The sequence below is a fragment of the Tachysurus fulvidraco genome, chromosome 14 (assembly GCF_022655615.1).
Source record: "Tachysurus fulvidraco isolate hzauxx_2018 chromosome 14, HZAU_PFXX_2.0, whole genome shotgun sequence".
NCBI lineage: Eukaryota > Metazoa > Chordata > Actinopteri > Siluriformes > Bagridae > Tachysurus > Tachysurus fulvidraco.
In genome coordinates, this window is record NC_062531.1 from 1,786,781 (window position 1) to 1,801,083 (window position 14,303).

General features: G+C 40.4%; 2 protein-coding genes across 3 annotated transcripts; one reads left to right on the forward strand and one right to left on the reverse strand.

Moving 5' to 3' along the window:
• Window positions 1-827: 827 nt before the first annotated feature.
• prrg1 (proline rich Gla (G-carboxyglutamic acid) 1) lies at window positions 828-9,343 on the forward strand. Of its 2 annotated transcripts, none has more exons than XM_027154052.2 (4): window positions 828-945; window positions 1,937-1,967; window positions 3,625-3,785; window positions 5,084-9,343. In XM_027154052.2, the coding sequence occupies exons 2-4, from the start codon at window positions 1,958-1,960 to the stop codon at window positions 5,513-5,515; spliced, it is 603 nt and encodes a 200-aa protein (XP_027009853.1). In that variant the 5' UTR covers window positions 828-945; window positions 1,937-1,957; the 3' UTR covers window positions 5,516-9,343. The 2 variants fall into 2 exon arrangements, with proteins under 2 accessions (XP_027009853.1, XP_027009854.1); XM_027154053.2 differs by having other exon boundaries at window positions 939-1,175.
• Window positions 9,344-9,418: 75 nt separating this feature from the next.
• Window positions 9,419-13,834, reverse strand: cpox (coproporphyrinogen oxidase). The gene is made up of 7 exons (XM_027154051.2): window positions 13,247-13,834; window positions 12,784-12,927; window positions 12,273-12,383; window positions 11,891-12,032; window positions 10,971-11,189; window positions 10,793-10,897; window positions 9,419-10,663 (listed from the first exon to the last, which is right to left on the reverse strand). Exons 1-7 carry the CDS (start codon window positions 13,731-13,733, stop codon window positions 10,579-10,581), a joined length of 1,293 nt encoding a protein of 430 aa, XP_027009852.2. The 5' UTR covers window positions 13,734-13,834; the 3' UTR covers window positions 9,419-10,578.
• Window positions 13,835-14,303: the final 469 nt, after the last annotated feature.

Below are 14,303 nucleotides of genomic sequence, written 5' to 3' on the forward strand. Positions count from 1 at the left end.
CTGCAGTGTCAAGGACACTGAAGTGTTTGTACTGTAGTAGTATAGTGTTTTGGAATGCTGTAGTGTCCAGGATACTGAAGTGTTTGTGGTTGTACAGTGTTTTGAAATACTGTAGTGTCCAGGATACTGGGGCATTTGTGGTAGTATAATGTCTTAAATACTGTAGTGTCCCAGATACTGAAGTGTTTGTGGTAGTATAATGTCTGGAATACTGTAGTGTACAGGATACTGAAGTGTTTGTGGTAGTATAGTGTCTTGAAATACTGTAGTGTCCCAGATACTGAAGTGTTTGTGGTAGTATAATGTCTGGAATACTGTAGTGTACAGGATACTGAAGTGTTTGTTGTAGTATAATGTCTGGAATACTGTAGTGTACAGGATACTGAAGTGTTTGTGGTAGTATAGTGTCTTGAAATACTGTAGTGTCCCAGATACTGAAGTGTTTGTGGTAGTATAATGTCTGGAATACTGTAGTGTCCAGGATACTGAAGTGTTTGTGGTAGTATAATGTCTGGAATACTGCATTGTCCAGGATACTGAAGTGTTTGTGGTTGTACAGTGTTTTGGAATACTGTAGTGTCCAGGATACTGAGGCATTTGTGGTAGTATAATGTCTTAAATACTGTAGTGTCCAGGATACTGAAGTGTTCGTGGTAGTATAATGTCTGGAACACTGTAGTGTCCAGCAATAGAAAGCGTCTCCTGTGACACAACTGCTATCTTCTCACAGGACGAAATAAAACATTGACAGATTAGCGAATAAAAAACAAAATATAGAAATACAAACATTTAAATCTGTTTCAAGTTTAGTTGAACGCCAATCTACTCCAGAACGCCCATCAATCTGGCAACCTTTTACTCCAAAGAGACGCGCGTTCCCCAGTGCGCATGCGCAGTTCCTTGGGCATCAGGGTGAAAATAACACACTGGGTGCAGCTTTAAAAGGTAGATAATCATCTGTGTGTTATGTGTGTGCGTGCGTGCGTGCGTGTGTGTGTGTGTGTTGTGTTTAAAGATGTCTGGTGATTAGGTGTTTAGGTCTATTACATTTTAAACTTCCAGCGTTTTAGTTGGTTTATTTGGTGCGCGAGACCAAACGGATTAACGGTAAATCAGTCAGTGTCAGTTAGCGGAGTTAGCTTAGCTACACGGACAACGATAGTGACTAAAATACGGTACGTGTTTGTAATGTTCTTGTTCAAATTCTGTATTTTTGTTAAAGAAATGTCTATACGAGTCATTTGCTATGAATTCCGCAACAGCTGTCTCTTTTCTTTGCTTCATTTTTTAGCTAAACGAAGCGGTGTTTGTCCTCGAGCGTCTGTACGAGCGTCTGCGCGAGCGTCTGTGTTTAACAGATTGCTATGTTTACGTTTTTAATACCTTCATAAATCTCTTTCTCTAATAATTCAATATTAAAAACATTTGGTATCTTTAATATATATATATATATATATATATATATATATATATATATATATATATATATATATATATGTGTGTGTGTGTGTGTGTGTGTGTGTGTGTGTGTGTATGTATGTATGTGACAATTCGTCCATACATCTTGATATCCCTCATTCTCCGTTTATAACTGTTTAGTTTATGTCTAATATCTTTAAGATTATTTCAATATCTATTATCATCTATTATTATTATTATTATTATTATTATTATTATTATCATCATCAATATCTAACATTTCCTGTTAACCACATTTAATACATCTATACCTGTTCACATGTACAGAATTTACACAAATATTCTGTACCCACTGCACAAAATATACAATAAAGTATCGTTCTTTTATATCTGTCACACTTGTAGAAAATGGTTTTGTTCTTTTCTTTTCTAATATTTGTTTTACTGTAACTATAATGTGTAATAGTTTAGTTGTATAAAGTGTATAAAGTAATAATGTTTATTTCTTGTTGTTAAGGTTGGCAGAGCTGCAGGAATCATGGGAGCCGGTACGTACACATCAGCTCAGTACAGCACCCGAATAAAATAATCTTCATTTAATTAATTTATATTTAAAACAATTTACTACAACAATTTCCTTGTATGCGCAAGCATCCTTGGCGATAAAGCTGATTCTGATTCTGATGTTGAAGTGACAAGCATAAAAAGTGTCAGGAATCCTTTAGTGGGAATGCTGAAGTGTCCTGGATACTGCAGTTTCAAGCATACTGTAGTGTTCGGATGACTGAAGTGCCTAGGATACCGGAGTGCTAAGAAAGCGTCTAGGATAGTGAAGTGTCTGCAGTACTAGAGAGTCTGGATTATTGAAGTGTTTAGGATTTTTTTTAGTGTCCAGAATACTGTAGTGTCCAGGATAGTGCAGTGTTTGTGGTAGTGTAATGTCTGGAATACTGTAGTGTCCTGGATAGTGCAGTGTTTGGTAGTATAATGTCTGAAATACTGTAGAGTCCTGGATAGTGCAGTGTTTGTGGTAGTATAATGTCTGGAATACTGTAGTGTCCTGGATAGTGCAGTGTTTGGTAGTATAATGTCTGAAATACTGTAGAGTCCTGGATAGTGCAGTGTTTGTGGTAGTATAATGTCTGGAATACTGTAGTGTCCAGGATAGTACAGTGTTTGTGGTAGTACAGTGTTTTGGAATACTGTAGTGTCCAGGATACTGAAGTGTTTCAGGAATACATACATGTTTGTTGTACTCAAGTGTCCATGACACTAGAGTATGCAGATTATGACACTCTTGAATTAAATAGGAAAAAACTGACATAGATTTACAATGCATATTTTTTTCTGTTATTTGGAATATTTTTAATTCTATTAGTCAGAAGACATTTTAGTTGGTAAATTGATTTCAAAGAGCCAGACTGATGATGGGGTCACACGTGGAAGACTGGTGATGGTGTTGGTGTTTGTTGACCAAAGCTCAGTCTCCAGTGTGATCTGTAACCGATCCGAGACTCCTGGCGCTGTTCTAATGTCCGTGTGGATGTCTGAGGTCAGAGCAACAGTGGACCTCTCTGTCTCTATGTCCTTCCACACACCGCGCCGAGTGACTCTCCAATAAAAGGGAATAATGTTGATTCAAAGCAGCTTTTGTGCTTCACGGGATTTCACACTCTCTTGGGCTTTTCCTCTTCTTTTGCTCACATCCCTGGCCAACTTGGTGTGTGTGTGTGTGTGTTTCTGTTTCTGTGTTTTGGGTTCTGCAGAAATGCACACATAATACACCAAACGACCTGTATAAAGAATAATAAGAATAAAACTGCATTTGTAAGCACTGTTATTGAAAAACAGTGTTCTTGAAGTGTTTGGGTGTACTACAGTGTTCAGAATACTGGTGTCCACAGTACTGGAGTGTCTGCAATCTAGTAATGTCCAGGGTCCAGAATACAGCAATTATAAAAGGACAAAACAGCATTTGTAGGCTCTACATTTATATTGGAGTTTTATATGGTTAAAATAATGTAATATTTTCCCCAAGCTTAGTAAATCTTATTGTGATGTCCATCATCTTCAAATATTATAAGATATTATATTGCCATTTTACTCGTTCCCAGATCCAACACCCAGTACCTCTGTATCTGCTAAACTGCTAAGTTTAATAAGAAAAGACTTGTGTTTAAATTTCTTTTTCCTTTTGCTCTACAGTGTTCCTGTCAGCAGACACGGCGCATGCCGTGCTGAAAAGGCTCCCAAGAGCCAACTTCTTCCTTGAGGAGATGAAGCAGGGAAACATCCAGCGCGAATGCAGGGAGGAGATCTGTAACTACGAGGAGGCCCGAGAGGCTTTCGAGAATGACGAGAAGACGGTGAGAGTTTAGGGCAACACCCACTCACGTGCACGGACCCTGATGCCCGGATGTTGTGTTCTTAGGAATTTCCTGCAAGCAAAAGGAAATGAGTTATCAGCAGGAAGTGAATATGACTTCATTAAGTGTTCCTCAGAGACATGATCCTGATTCATTCTGGGTTAAAGGGCATTTTATCTTGAGCAATAATACATTAAGACACTTCAGGAGGGAAGTGAAATGCAAAGTAAAACAGTATTAACAGCATTTTGTTAGTCTGTCTTTTAATGGCTCAGAGTTTAGAAATACAAAGAACATTTTGTTATTGCAAAAGCGATTTCCAGCAGTCAGTCTTATCCCAGAAACCAATCGTGCCTCAGTAACCACATCTTACTAACAATGGCCAGAGACCAACCACACCTTAACAACAACAGCCAGTGACCCCTCCCTCCCTTTCAACAACACCAAGCTATCAATTACACCTTGACAATCACACCTCAGCGACCTATCGTGTCTCAGCAACAGTATCCTACAATCAATAACGCTTCAGCAGCTATGCCCAACATCCATCCATACCTCAGCATGTATGCACAGTGACCAACTACAGCACAGCACTCAAAGAGAAAAAAATTAACTTGGTAAACTGTTTCACCTGCTTCCTCTGACTAGGGTTCACAAACAGCTCAAAGGAAATTACACTTTTGTCCTGTCTCCACTTCAGGTTACAAAGCAAAGTACCTCGTGGAATTTCCTCTGAGTTGTTTGTGTAACTAATGCGGAAACCGGATTGTAAAAAAAAAGGATTAAAAAAGGGCCTTTCTAAAAATCATACAGATTCCAGGTGCAGCATTTTCACACCTCTGAAAGTCGGGCATGTGCTCGGCGCTCCAAAAGAAACCTGACCCGTCGGTTTCTGACGTCTGAAGGCCACAGAGTTTCTGTGTAACCTGGAGCAGTGTCTAAAATTACACATGCTTCTTTAGCTCAGTAAACAGTCACGTGTTCTGGATGTGACGAACGTGTTGACATTTATACCGCTGTTCACTAAACCACCTCAATTTACACAGCAGTAGAAAGAAAACGCCTGGAGAACTACGAGTGATTTTATTTCATTAAAAAATTGTGATTAATCAAAAAATTACTGTCATTATGGAAACTACATCTTTGACTTTTTATATTCAGCAACACTGTTAGATGAATGCGCAACACCTAAACATTTGTGGTTTACTTTATGATATTTTTTATATTTATTATCTGGGTTAGACTAGTTTGGTGTCATTAAAACTCACCCCTCTCTTTTGCTCTTTGATTGGCTGCAGCGTCGATTCTGGGAGGAGTATCAGCGCGAGAGCAGCCCAAAACCCGGTGGACTTCAGTCCATAGTGGGTGGAGTCAACTCGTTGTACCTAGTTTTGCCCCTACTGCTGTTGCTGCTTCTCATCCTTGTCGTCTCATTCACCGCATGGAAATGCCACTCACGCAAAAGGTCCCAGCGCAGCCCCGCTATGGGCCAGAGAGACTCCGCCCTCGCCGTCGTTTCCATGGACCAGTGGGGGCAAAGCTACCAGCCTGACCCCACCTATTCTGGTGATGACATCACACCAGGGCAGGTCAGCGTCGCGGATCCGCCTCCGTCTTATGAGGAAGCCGTGGGTCACATGGATGTCCGCGTGGAGACGGAGCCTCCGCCCCAGTATGACGACATCATCATAGGTTCTGCGAGCAACGCTATGATTGGCCAGGCCAAGTGAAGCACTTTCAAATCACAATGCAGCTGCACTCCTGAGGTTTACTCCACGCCAACCGCTGCTTCTATTAGTGCTCTTTACCACAAGAGACTGCACGTAACTCACCTGTTTGCTGCTGAAACAGACATTTAATACACTTAATACAAGCAAAAGCCAGAAATAAGAGCAGCCATATACTTAGTTTTACACACAATATCAGTCTGGAGAATAAGATGCAACCCGTTACAATCTGCTCACAGACAAATACTGTATAGTGATGTTGCATGAGTGCAACAGGCATTTTTATTTTATTTTATTTTATTTTTATTATATTATGTTGGTCTAATTACTAAACTAAGTTAATTTTTATAGTATTTAAAACCGAGTCACTAAAAGAAAGACATCAGATGTATTTAGTCAAAGTGGTTCACAAGCAGAATAGGAATAACTTTATTTTCCCTTTGTCAGAATATATATAATTTTGGGGCAAAAACGTTCGACTTTGCTCCCCTATGAACAATTTCCCATAGCTGTTGGAGAATTACGACTACCACTGCAAACATAAATAGACGTGCAGAAATTATTACATCTAATAATCCAGGAACAAAATATATTTCATCCAAACGGGGCAGCCTAACCAACAGAGGAATCAAACCGTGATGAAGAAAACACAATGCTTTTGTTTATCAGGAATGAACTTGTCTGTTATGTGTGAGGCAGTTAGGAGGTGGAGATACAATGGTTTGTCCGGTGCTGCCCTTGCTGCTTTTGGAGTGAGCCGTCTCGCTGTCATTCCTCATCAGGCTCCGCTGCTGCTGGACCTGAACCCTGAAATCGAGCCAAACCTCGGCTCTCGTCTGCAAACAGCCTGAGTCATAGGATCGAGAAAAGCCGAGGAAGCAAACGTTCCTCTTTTTTCTCTTCTGCTTTTATTTTAAACCTTACCTTTCCAATATTCCAGCCCATTACATAGTGCAACAGTAGCAGCCATGATCCATTAGCTGTAACACAGAGTTTGTGTGTGTGTGTGTGTGTGTGTGTGTGTGTGTGTGTGTGTGTGTGTGTGTGTGTGTGTGTGTGTGTGTGTGTGTGCTCTAACACACCCGATCAATAGGAAACAAGTGTGTGAGAGTAGAACAAGTGCTAAGTGCTAATCGGTGCAGCGCTGTAGCCAAACTAGCATCCAGCTTCATTTACACCAGCAAGCGTGAACCCGTGAATGACTGTGAAATTATAACTTCTACCACATTTTATGCAAATGAGTTATAACACCGTTGAGCGATGAAGTGACGTATCGGGTTTGGTACACTATCTCACTATCTCTGTGCGTTTGACTACGGAAAAGAAAAACGTTACGGACTTTTCCGTAATACGAGGAACGAACCGTTACGTCATAACGTTCTAGGAAAATAATCAACAATTTTTTTTTTATCCCTCTTATACCACAGACGTTTGTCTGCAAGTACATTTTTCTATTTTGTCACAGAATTTTTTTTATCCATCTATGGTTACAGGATTATGTGTAAATGTGTTTGATTTGTTATTGCATCACAAGTAGAACATTTGAGATGTAATTCTCGTTTTGTTTAATTAACATCAGAAGAGAAGAGGGGAGAGAGAGAAGTTGGTGAGGAAACAACGGCTCAGGACTGGCTGTTATTAACACGATAACCTCTCCTTCGTCATGCCAGGTTTATCTACTCTTCTATAAGAGCCTTAAACAAAGTGTTTTATTCCTCTTCTACAACCTCTTATTTACCACCACCCACCAAGCCTCCCCAGTGCACTGAATCACATTCCTACAGACGAAATGATCTAGCGTTTTCTCTTAGCAAGAAAGTGCTATTTACTTTATTGTGGCCGCGAGTCACGTGAATTAAAATAAACAAATGTTTAGCCAATCGAAAGGCAGCATCAGGACCGTCGTCTTTAAAGACGGACAGATTTAAAGACGAGACCTTCGCGGTAGTCTGGAAAAAAAAAAGCAGCTTCGAGTTTAACTGCTAATTACTCTGTTTGTTTAAGTAGCCTTTTATTTTTTTCATAAGAAAATCACAACCTTATATTGTGAATCGCACTAAACAGTTAGGCAGTTTTTCACCCGTTAACATTCTGACGGTTAGCAGAAGTGGAACATTTGCTATGCACTATTTTTATTATTAACATTTTTTTTTTTTGCCACGGAGTTATTTGTTCATAGGGAAACACTTCATGAGAAAAACAATCTCGCACTGCAATAAAGACCTTCAGACTCATCATCATGCAGAACATTTGGTCTCGGGTGTTTAGTGTATGTTTTTATATGTGACAGCATGCAGGATTTCAGTTAAGCTGTGTTCAATGTATGACGTGAGAGCGAGTTGTACTTCGTGTGTGGTCTTTTTTTTTTGGATCAGATACAGAGATACACATTTTTCTGGGAAAAAGGATCTACATTTTTTTTAAGATGTGCAAAAGTTTACTTAGTGTTTTAAAGTTAAAGTTTAAACTTTTTGTTTTCTTTACACCAGATTTAGGCCATGAGCCAAGAGATCTTTTCCCAAAACTGTAAAACAGTGAAAGTGTAGGATTTTGGTCTACGGTTTTAGGGCCGCTCTTATTTTTGGTAACCTGGCCTCATGACGTTCTGCTGGTCAGCTTTGTTTGGTGTTTTATTATTATTATTATTATTATTATTATTATTATTATTATTTTTTTTTTATTTTTTTATTTTTTTTTTTTTAAATCAGAGAGATTTACAGGAAAGAATGTGAGTTATCTGCAGTAGCCTCTTCACTCTAGTGCCAAACTAAACAAGCAAACTTCTCACGCTGATTATAGAATAACAAAGTGAAGATCTATGTAAGAGATGTAAATAATATTAATAAGAATATTAATAATCAAAACTTCAAGGAAAAGGGGCATAAAGGAAAACTCCTCCCTGATGGACTTTCTTTGACTTTTCTGATTTTTTCCCCCCCATATGATGTGATAGGTCAGTGGGATTCAGACTGGGAAAATTCACTATTCATAGCACTGAAAATAACATGAAAGTGCAGTTTGACTAAAAATCTCACAATAAGCAAATTAACATTCATCAATTAGACATTAACCAAGTGCTGAATATTTTGTGGAGCTTAACATCCACACCTGAGCTCATCACTTCTGTTGGAGATCACTGAAACGTTTCTGCCATCGTCTCAACCGGTCGACTTCGGTCACGTCACAACCAGTTCGGTATAAACATCCTTTGTATGCTTCAGGGTGGAGTTTTCCTTTAGTCTGATGTTAATATGTTAATTACAGTGGGAGTGTGTGTGTTAATAAAAACGATGCTCTCTGGTGCTTTGGGGAATTTTGGGGTTTGTGATTTGAAACTTTGAGCTTTAGGGCCTCCTACAGGTGGAAATGACTCATTGCATCTCAACCAGATATTAACCCTACTGACTGAGAATCGAAGCATGAATTCAGAAAGCCTGTGTGTGTGAGTGTGAGAAAACACTATAACAACAAAATGCAATTTTTTTCATTAATGTGTGAATGCACTTTTATAAAACAAACACTTACTGGATATTGTGTAAAATAATACTATAAATATAAATGATGCACACTGACATCAGCTGTTTTTCCCTCATGCCAAACCTTTACATATTTTACTTTACATATTCCTCTGAGTGTGTAGTATTGGTGTGAATCGTGACACAGAGAGACACAGTGTGGCTTCAGTTAAGAGTGTGTAGTTCTGCTTCAGCCTTATTCACAAAATTAAAGATTAAGATGTGTGTATAATATGAGGGGAAAAAAAATTTTCTTTTGGAAAATGACTGAGCTTGGATTTTTTTTTTTTATGTAATAAATGTATTTTGACCCACATCCTCTGTTTATTTTTTGTTTTGTTTTTTTAATGGTACGGTATTTTTTGAGACATTAAAATGAGCCGTTTTTAAATAGTCTTACAAAGATATCTTTTATTTGAGATCAAAATAAACGTACAAAATGCAGATTATACGAACAAATTTTCATTCTTATTAAAAGCAAGGGCAAAAGGACTGTAGAAATGTTTCTGCATAATAAAGGCATTATAAAGGTGTAATAACATCTCTCCTAGAACATGTACATAGATCCAGCTTTCAGTTGTATTTGGACATTAAAGGGAAAACTCGGAGGGATTCGTCCACGTTACACCAGCAGGAAACCCGTTTACTCCGAACTCACTTCACGTGGAAGCTGTCTGAGGGCAGAGGGTGAAGATTTCTAATAAATGTTTATTTTACTTTTAGTAAAAAAAAAAAAGCTCTGAGCTGAAGAGATGAAGGACTTTTCCTCAGGAGGATCATGAACTTTGTTAACGTTACAGTGCAGCTGAGGCTGGAATGGCGTAGGGATATCACACAGATAACATTAACTAGTTTTTCACTGGGTTAATAAAGCTACGCTACACAAGGACAGATTTATGACCTAGTTCTTTCATTTCGGTCTCATTCTCCCAACTTCAGTGATTTCTACGATCGTAGGTTTAACTACAAATTTTAACACCTGCCCTCTGTGAGTTTATGTCAGTGGTTATGACACAAACATGGATGGATTTTAAGATTTAACAAACAAAAACACATGATTCACATTTCTCGGATCTTTCGCAACGTTTATAAACATGCTATAAACTTGATCTTCTTATAAAATAATTACAAACGTGTTTATTTTTGTCACCTGAACAGTAAAATTACGCATGCACGCATACGCAGACACGGACCGAGCTAAATGCCTCAGAAGAAGAAGAACAGCAGCAGCCCTTCAGCTGAGGACTAATCAGGCCCTGAATCAGCAGAAATCACACTCCGGGCTACAGAAGAAGTGCAACACACACTAAATACAGAGAGACGAGTGACGTGGGACATGTCCTGCGTGGACTAGGGTTTAGCGTTGGTCTGAAAGAGAGTCTGAAATGGACGTCTAGAAAAGACTGTAGGTTTAGTTATAATCCTGGAGATAATAATGAGCAGGCAGCAATGAACCTGAATGTAATGCATCAGTGACATCATCACTATTATAAAGGACGTTTAGAGTGTGTGTGTGTGTGTGTGTGTGTGTGTGTGTGTGTGTGTGTGGTCTTAGATCCACTCCTTAGGGCTGCGTAAAACCTTCAGCATCTCTGCTTCTTTAGTGCCTTCAGCAGGCTCGTGCATGTACTCCCACCTACACACACACACACACACACACACACACACACACACACGCAAGAAAATTTCAGGAAGAGTTTTGGACAAAACACAAACAGTCTTGAACATTAGACTCATTAGAAGGTCAAGCTGTTTCTAAACAGACCGTGCTGTGAGAGGCAGAGACATGATGATGCTCTCAATCCTGGAGCCAGGCGTAGCGAGGCCGAACTTTACACCGCGATCGTACACCAAGTTAAACTCCACGTACCTAAAACACACAGGCGTTCTGACGTGTGATGTTTTATTATACTGTATGGAGAAGGTCATGAGCGTGAACTCACCTGCCGCGTCTGATCTGCTGCCACTCTTTCTCCTCCTGAGTAAACGTATCGGTGAGGTGTTTACGGACGATGGGCAGGTAGCACGGCACCACCGTCTTAGCGCAGCTCTTCACGAAGCTGAAAGCCTCCTCCTGACTCGGGGAATCCAAATCATCAAAGAAAATCCCGCCGATGCCCCGAGTCTCATTCCGATGACAGATGTAGAAGTAACGGTCACACCTGAGAGAAGAGGAGGAGCAGGAAGAGGAAGAAGGGTTTAAGCACAAACTCCTCTGATGCCGAAGACTCCTTTAATAAATGTTTAATAAGACAAAACTGAGTATTTTACTTCATAACAAATAAAAAAGTGTAGTGCTGAAAAAAAGTGAAAGCAAAGTGTTTCCTTTGAAATGTAGCTAAAGTTTAAAACGGATAAAAAGTCATTTCTCAACATTAAAACACGGATACGCAGAGTGCATTAATGGTAATACTTGGAAAAAACTAAACAAATAAATAAATAAATGTTTCCCCCAAATTGCACCACCAGAGTGATTTTTTTAGATGCCTGATATTCCCCTCCTTCTGAGGACATTTGTTCTCCATTTGTTGAGATATAAAAACTTTACTTTTTAGCCTAGTGGTTAAGGTGTTGGTCTACTGATCAGAAGTTTGTGAGCTTGAACCCCAGATCCACTGAGATGCCACTGCTGGGCCCCTTAGCAAGGCCCTTAACCATCAGTTTCTCAGCTCTGGATAAGGGAGTCTGCTAAATGACCAAATGTCAAACTGTAACCATACTGTAACACAAAGAAAGGCAGATACAGTCGTATCTCTTAAAGCTCACTACGCGCGGATTCTCGCTCAGTGAACATCTGGAGCTGAATATAATGCAGAACTGTTCACCCAGCAAACACACACACAATTCTCTAACACACACATACCACTTCTTGAAGTTGGGGTAATACTGAGGGTTGTGCTTGTCACAGGCGTCACGGAGAACACTGTGGAACAGAACGCCGTCTTCCTGGTTTACGTAAACTGGAGTCAGATCAGTTCCTCCTCCAAACCACCACTGCTTACTGCCTGAGAGAGAGAGAGAGGGAGGGAGAAAGAAACAGTGAGAGATGGAAACAGAAAGCAAGACAGACAGAGAGACAGACAGACAGAAAGAGGGAGGGAGATACAGGCAGGCAGAAAGCAAGCAAGAGAGAGAGAGAGAGAGAGAGAGAGAGAGAGAGAGAGAGAGAGAGAGAGAGAGGTGTGTGGTTGCTAGATAACATTTTTCTATATACAGACTCTTGGAGCTTTGGAGATAAAACTCACCGTCTGCTTCCTCCACCTCAAAGTATCTGTAGTTGAAGTGCACTGTGGGAATGTGGGGGTTTTTGGGGTGGATCACAGAGCTGACGCCCATTGCGATGAAGGGCAGCTTCCCTGAAACACACAGATAAGATGAGGACGGTTAGACAATTCAACACCCACGTCACGTAAAAAAGGGTGCATGGGTCAGACCATGAGTCTCTCTCTCTCTCTCTCTCACACACACACACACACACATACACAAGGTGTTTATTTTCTCAGACCAAAGCTCTGAGTATAGTGGAGGTTTATATTGTTACACTCGGTTAGCTTCAAGAGAGCTTTCTGGCTGCTATAACACAAGTGAGAACTTTCATCCTGTAATTTTATAACTCCAGCTCTCAGATCTAACGGCTCTCCGCAGCGTATACATCCTTCTTTATACCCCTGAGTAGGCGTCAGGAGCTCAGACCAGACCGTAAGCAGCACCGTGTGTCCCGTATCTGGGAAACGTAACAGGAAGTTGTTTGCTTACCGTCTTTCCCCTTCAGCTCTTTTCCCCGGCTGCGCATCTGTTTGGCCGCTTCTTCTGACAGGTGACCGGACACCACCGAGACATTCACGCCAGCTTTCTCAAACACTTTACTGTCCTGTAACACACAGCTGATCCCTCCACCACCTACACACAAGTGTGAAAGTAAAATGGAAATATGTTTGCTGTGTTCACTCTTTGTCCATCTCAATCAAACCTATACGGTGCGTTTGTAAGTTGTGTCACAGTTCTCACCCGTGATGATACTTTCATTTCAGAATTACATTTGTGTAAAAGTACAGCAAACCTCGACAACACTAAACACTCCATGACACCCTAAAGAAAACCTTTTAAAACATCCTGACGTTCTCTGGTCATCACCCAAACCTCTCAGAGCTCCATCACCAGTCCAGGAGCAAACATGGACCTCCTTTTGGATTGTTTATATGATAAATCAGAACATCACCTTCCTGACGGCTCCAGCGATCGACTCTGAACCTTCCTCCGTCCACCTCCTCCAGAGCTCTGCAGAAGTCAGCCTGGGTCTCCATGATGAGCATCTCCATCCTGCTCCTCATCTCGTGCTTCCTCTGCTCCAGCACGCTCACGTCGGTGACCGGAGGTGCCATGAGATTCCTGCATCTCTCTGCGACGTCTCCTTCCACCTCTTCCTCCACCTTCCTCACTCTGGTGGCCATCTCAGCCTGCTGAAGACCACACACACCGACAGCCACCGTACCGAACACACCGGCTGTCATCAACACACCTTTAGTGTATTTACCGAAAGCAGGTGATCCACGTGTCGTGGTTGTAAACCCTCTAGACCACCCTGTAGACCACCTTCCTCCTGCTATAACGTGAGACTTATACACGTTTTTGGGCTGAAACACGCTACAGAGTCGAACTGTAGCGTGTAAACTCCTGTTTAACGCGGACAACAGCGAAGAAGTCATGTTAAAGTTTACACGCGACACGAATCTCGTGACAGATCCACAAACTAACTGACTTCACGTGTCAAATCGCACGTATCTCACTCTGCAGCGCTCTCACGTTCTGCCCTCCTTATTAAACTCTGATTGGCTGATCCCATCGCTGCCCTTTCTGCGATTGGCTACAAGCACGCATATTTTAACATATCATTAAAAAACTTCCGGGTTTTAATTCAATCGCCAGTCAGAAATAAAGAAAATGTTCACAAAAAAGAATTTATAAAATATCGGTAAATAAATAAATCTCTCTCAAATGCTTTACTACGAGATTATGGTTTAATCCGACGTTTCGTTTTAAGGTTTTATATTTACAATGATATTTTCTGCAGGTACGCCTGTTTACGTTAGTGCGAAGTGCTTTACGGCAGTGTCATAAAACGTTTTATTTACAAACAGGAAACAATAAATCTTTAGTCCGTCGCTCTGCAAACTGAAGATAACACAAATCGCCACTAAATACAATTTATCGAACAGCATAAAAACATATAAACAGTCATATTTCATATAAACTATCAAATATCTTCTATATGGCGT

Coding starts and splice junctions, on each gene's coding strand:
- prrg1 (XM_027154052.2), top strand. Junction 3,786..5,083: donor TCGAGAATGACGAGAAGACG/GTGAGAGTTTAG, acceptor GATTGGCTGCAG/CGTCGATTCTGGGAGGAGTA.
- cpox (XM_027154051.2), bottom strand. CDS start 13,733: ATGACTTCTTCGCTGTTGTCCGCGTTAAACAGGAGTTTACACGCTACA. Junction 11,190..11,890: donor TACCCCAACTTCAAGAAGTG/GTATGTGTGTGT, acceptor CTCTTCTCTCAG/GTGTGACCGTTACTTCTACA. Junction 10,664..10,792: donor TCTCTGCCTCTCACAGCACG/GTCTGTTTAGAA, acceptor GTGTGTGTGTAG/GTGGGAGTACATGCACGAGC.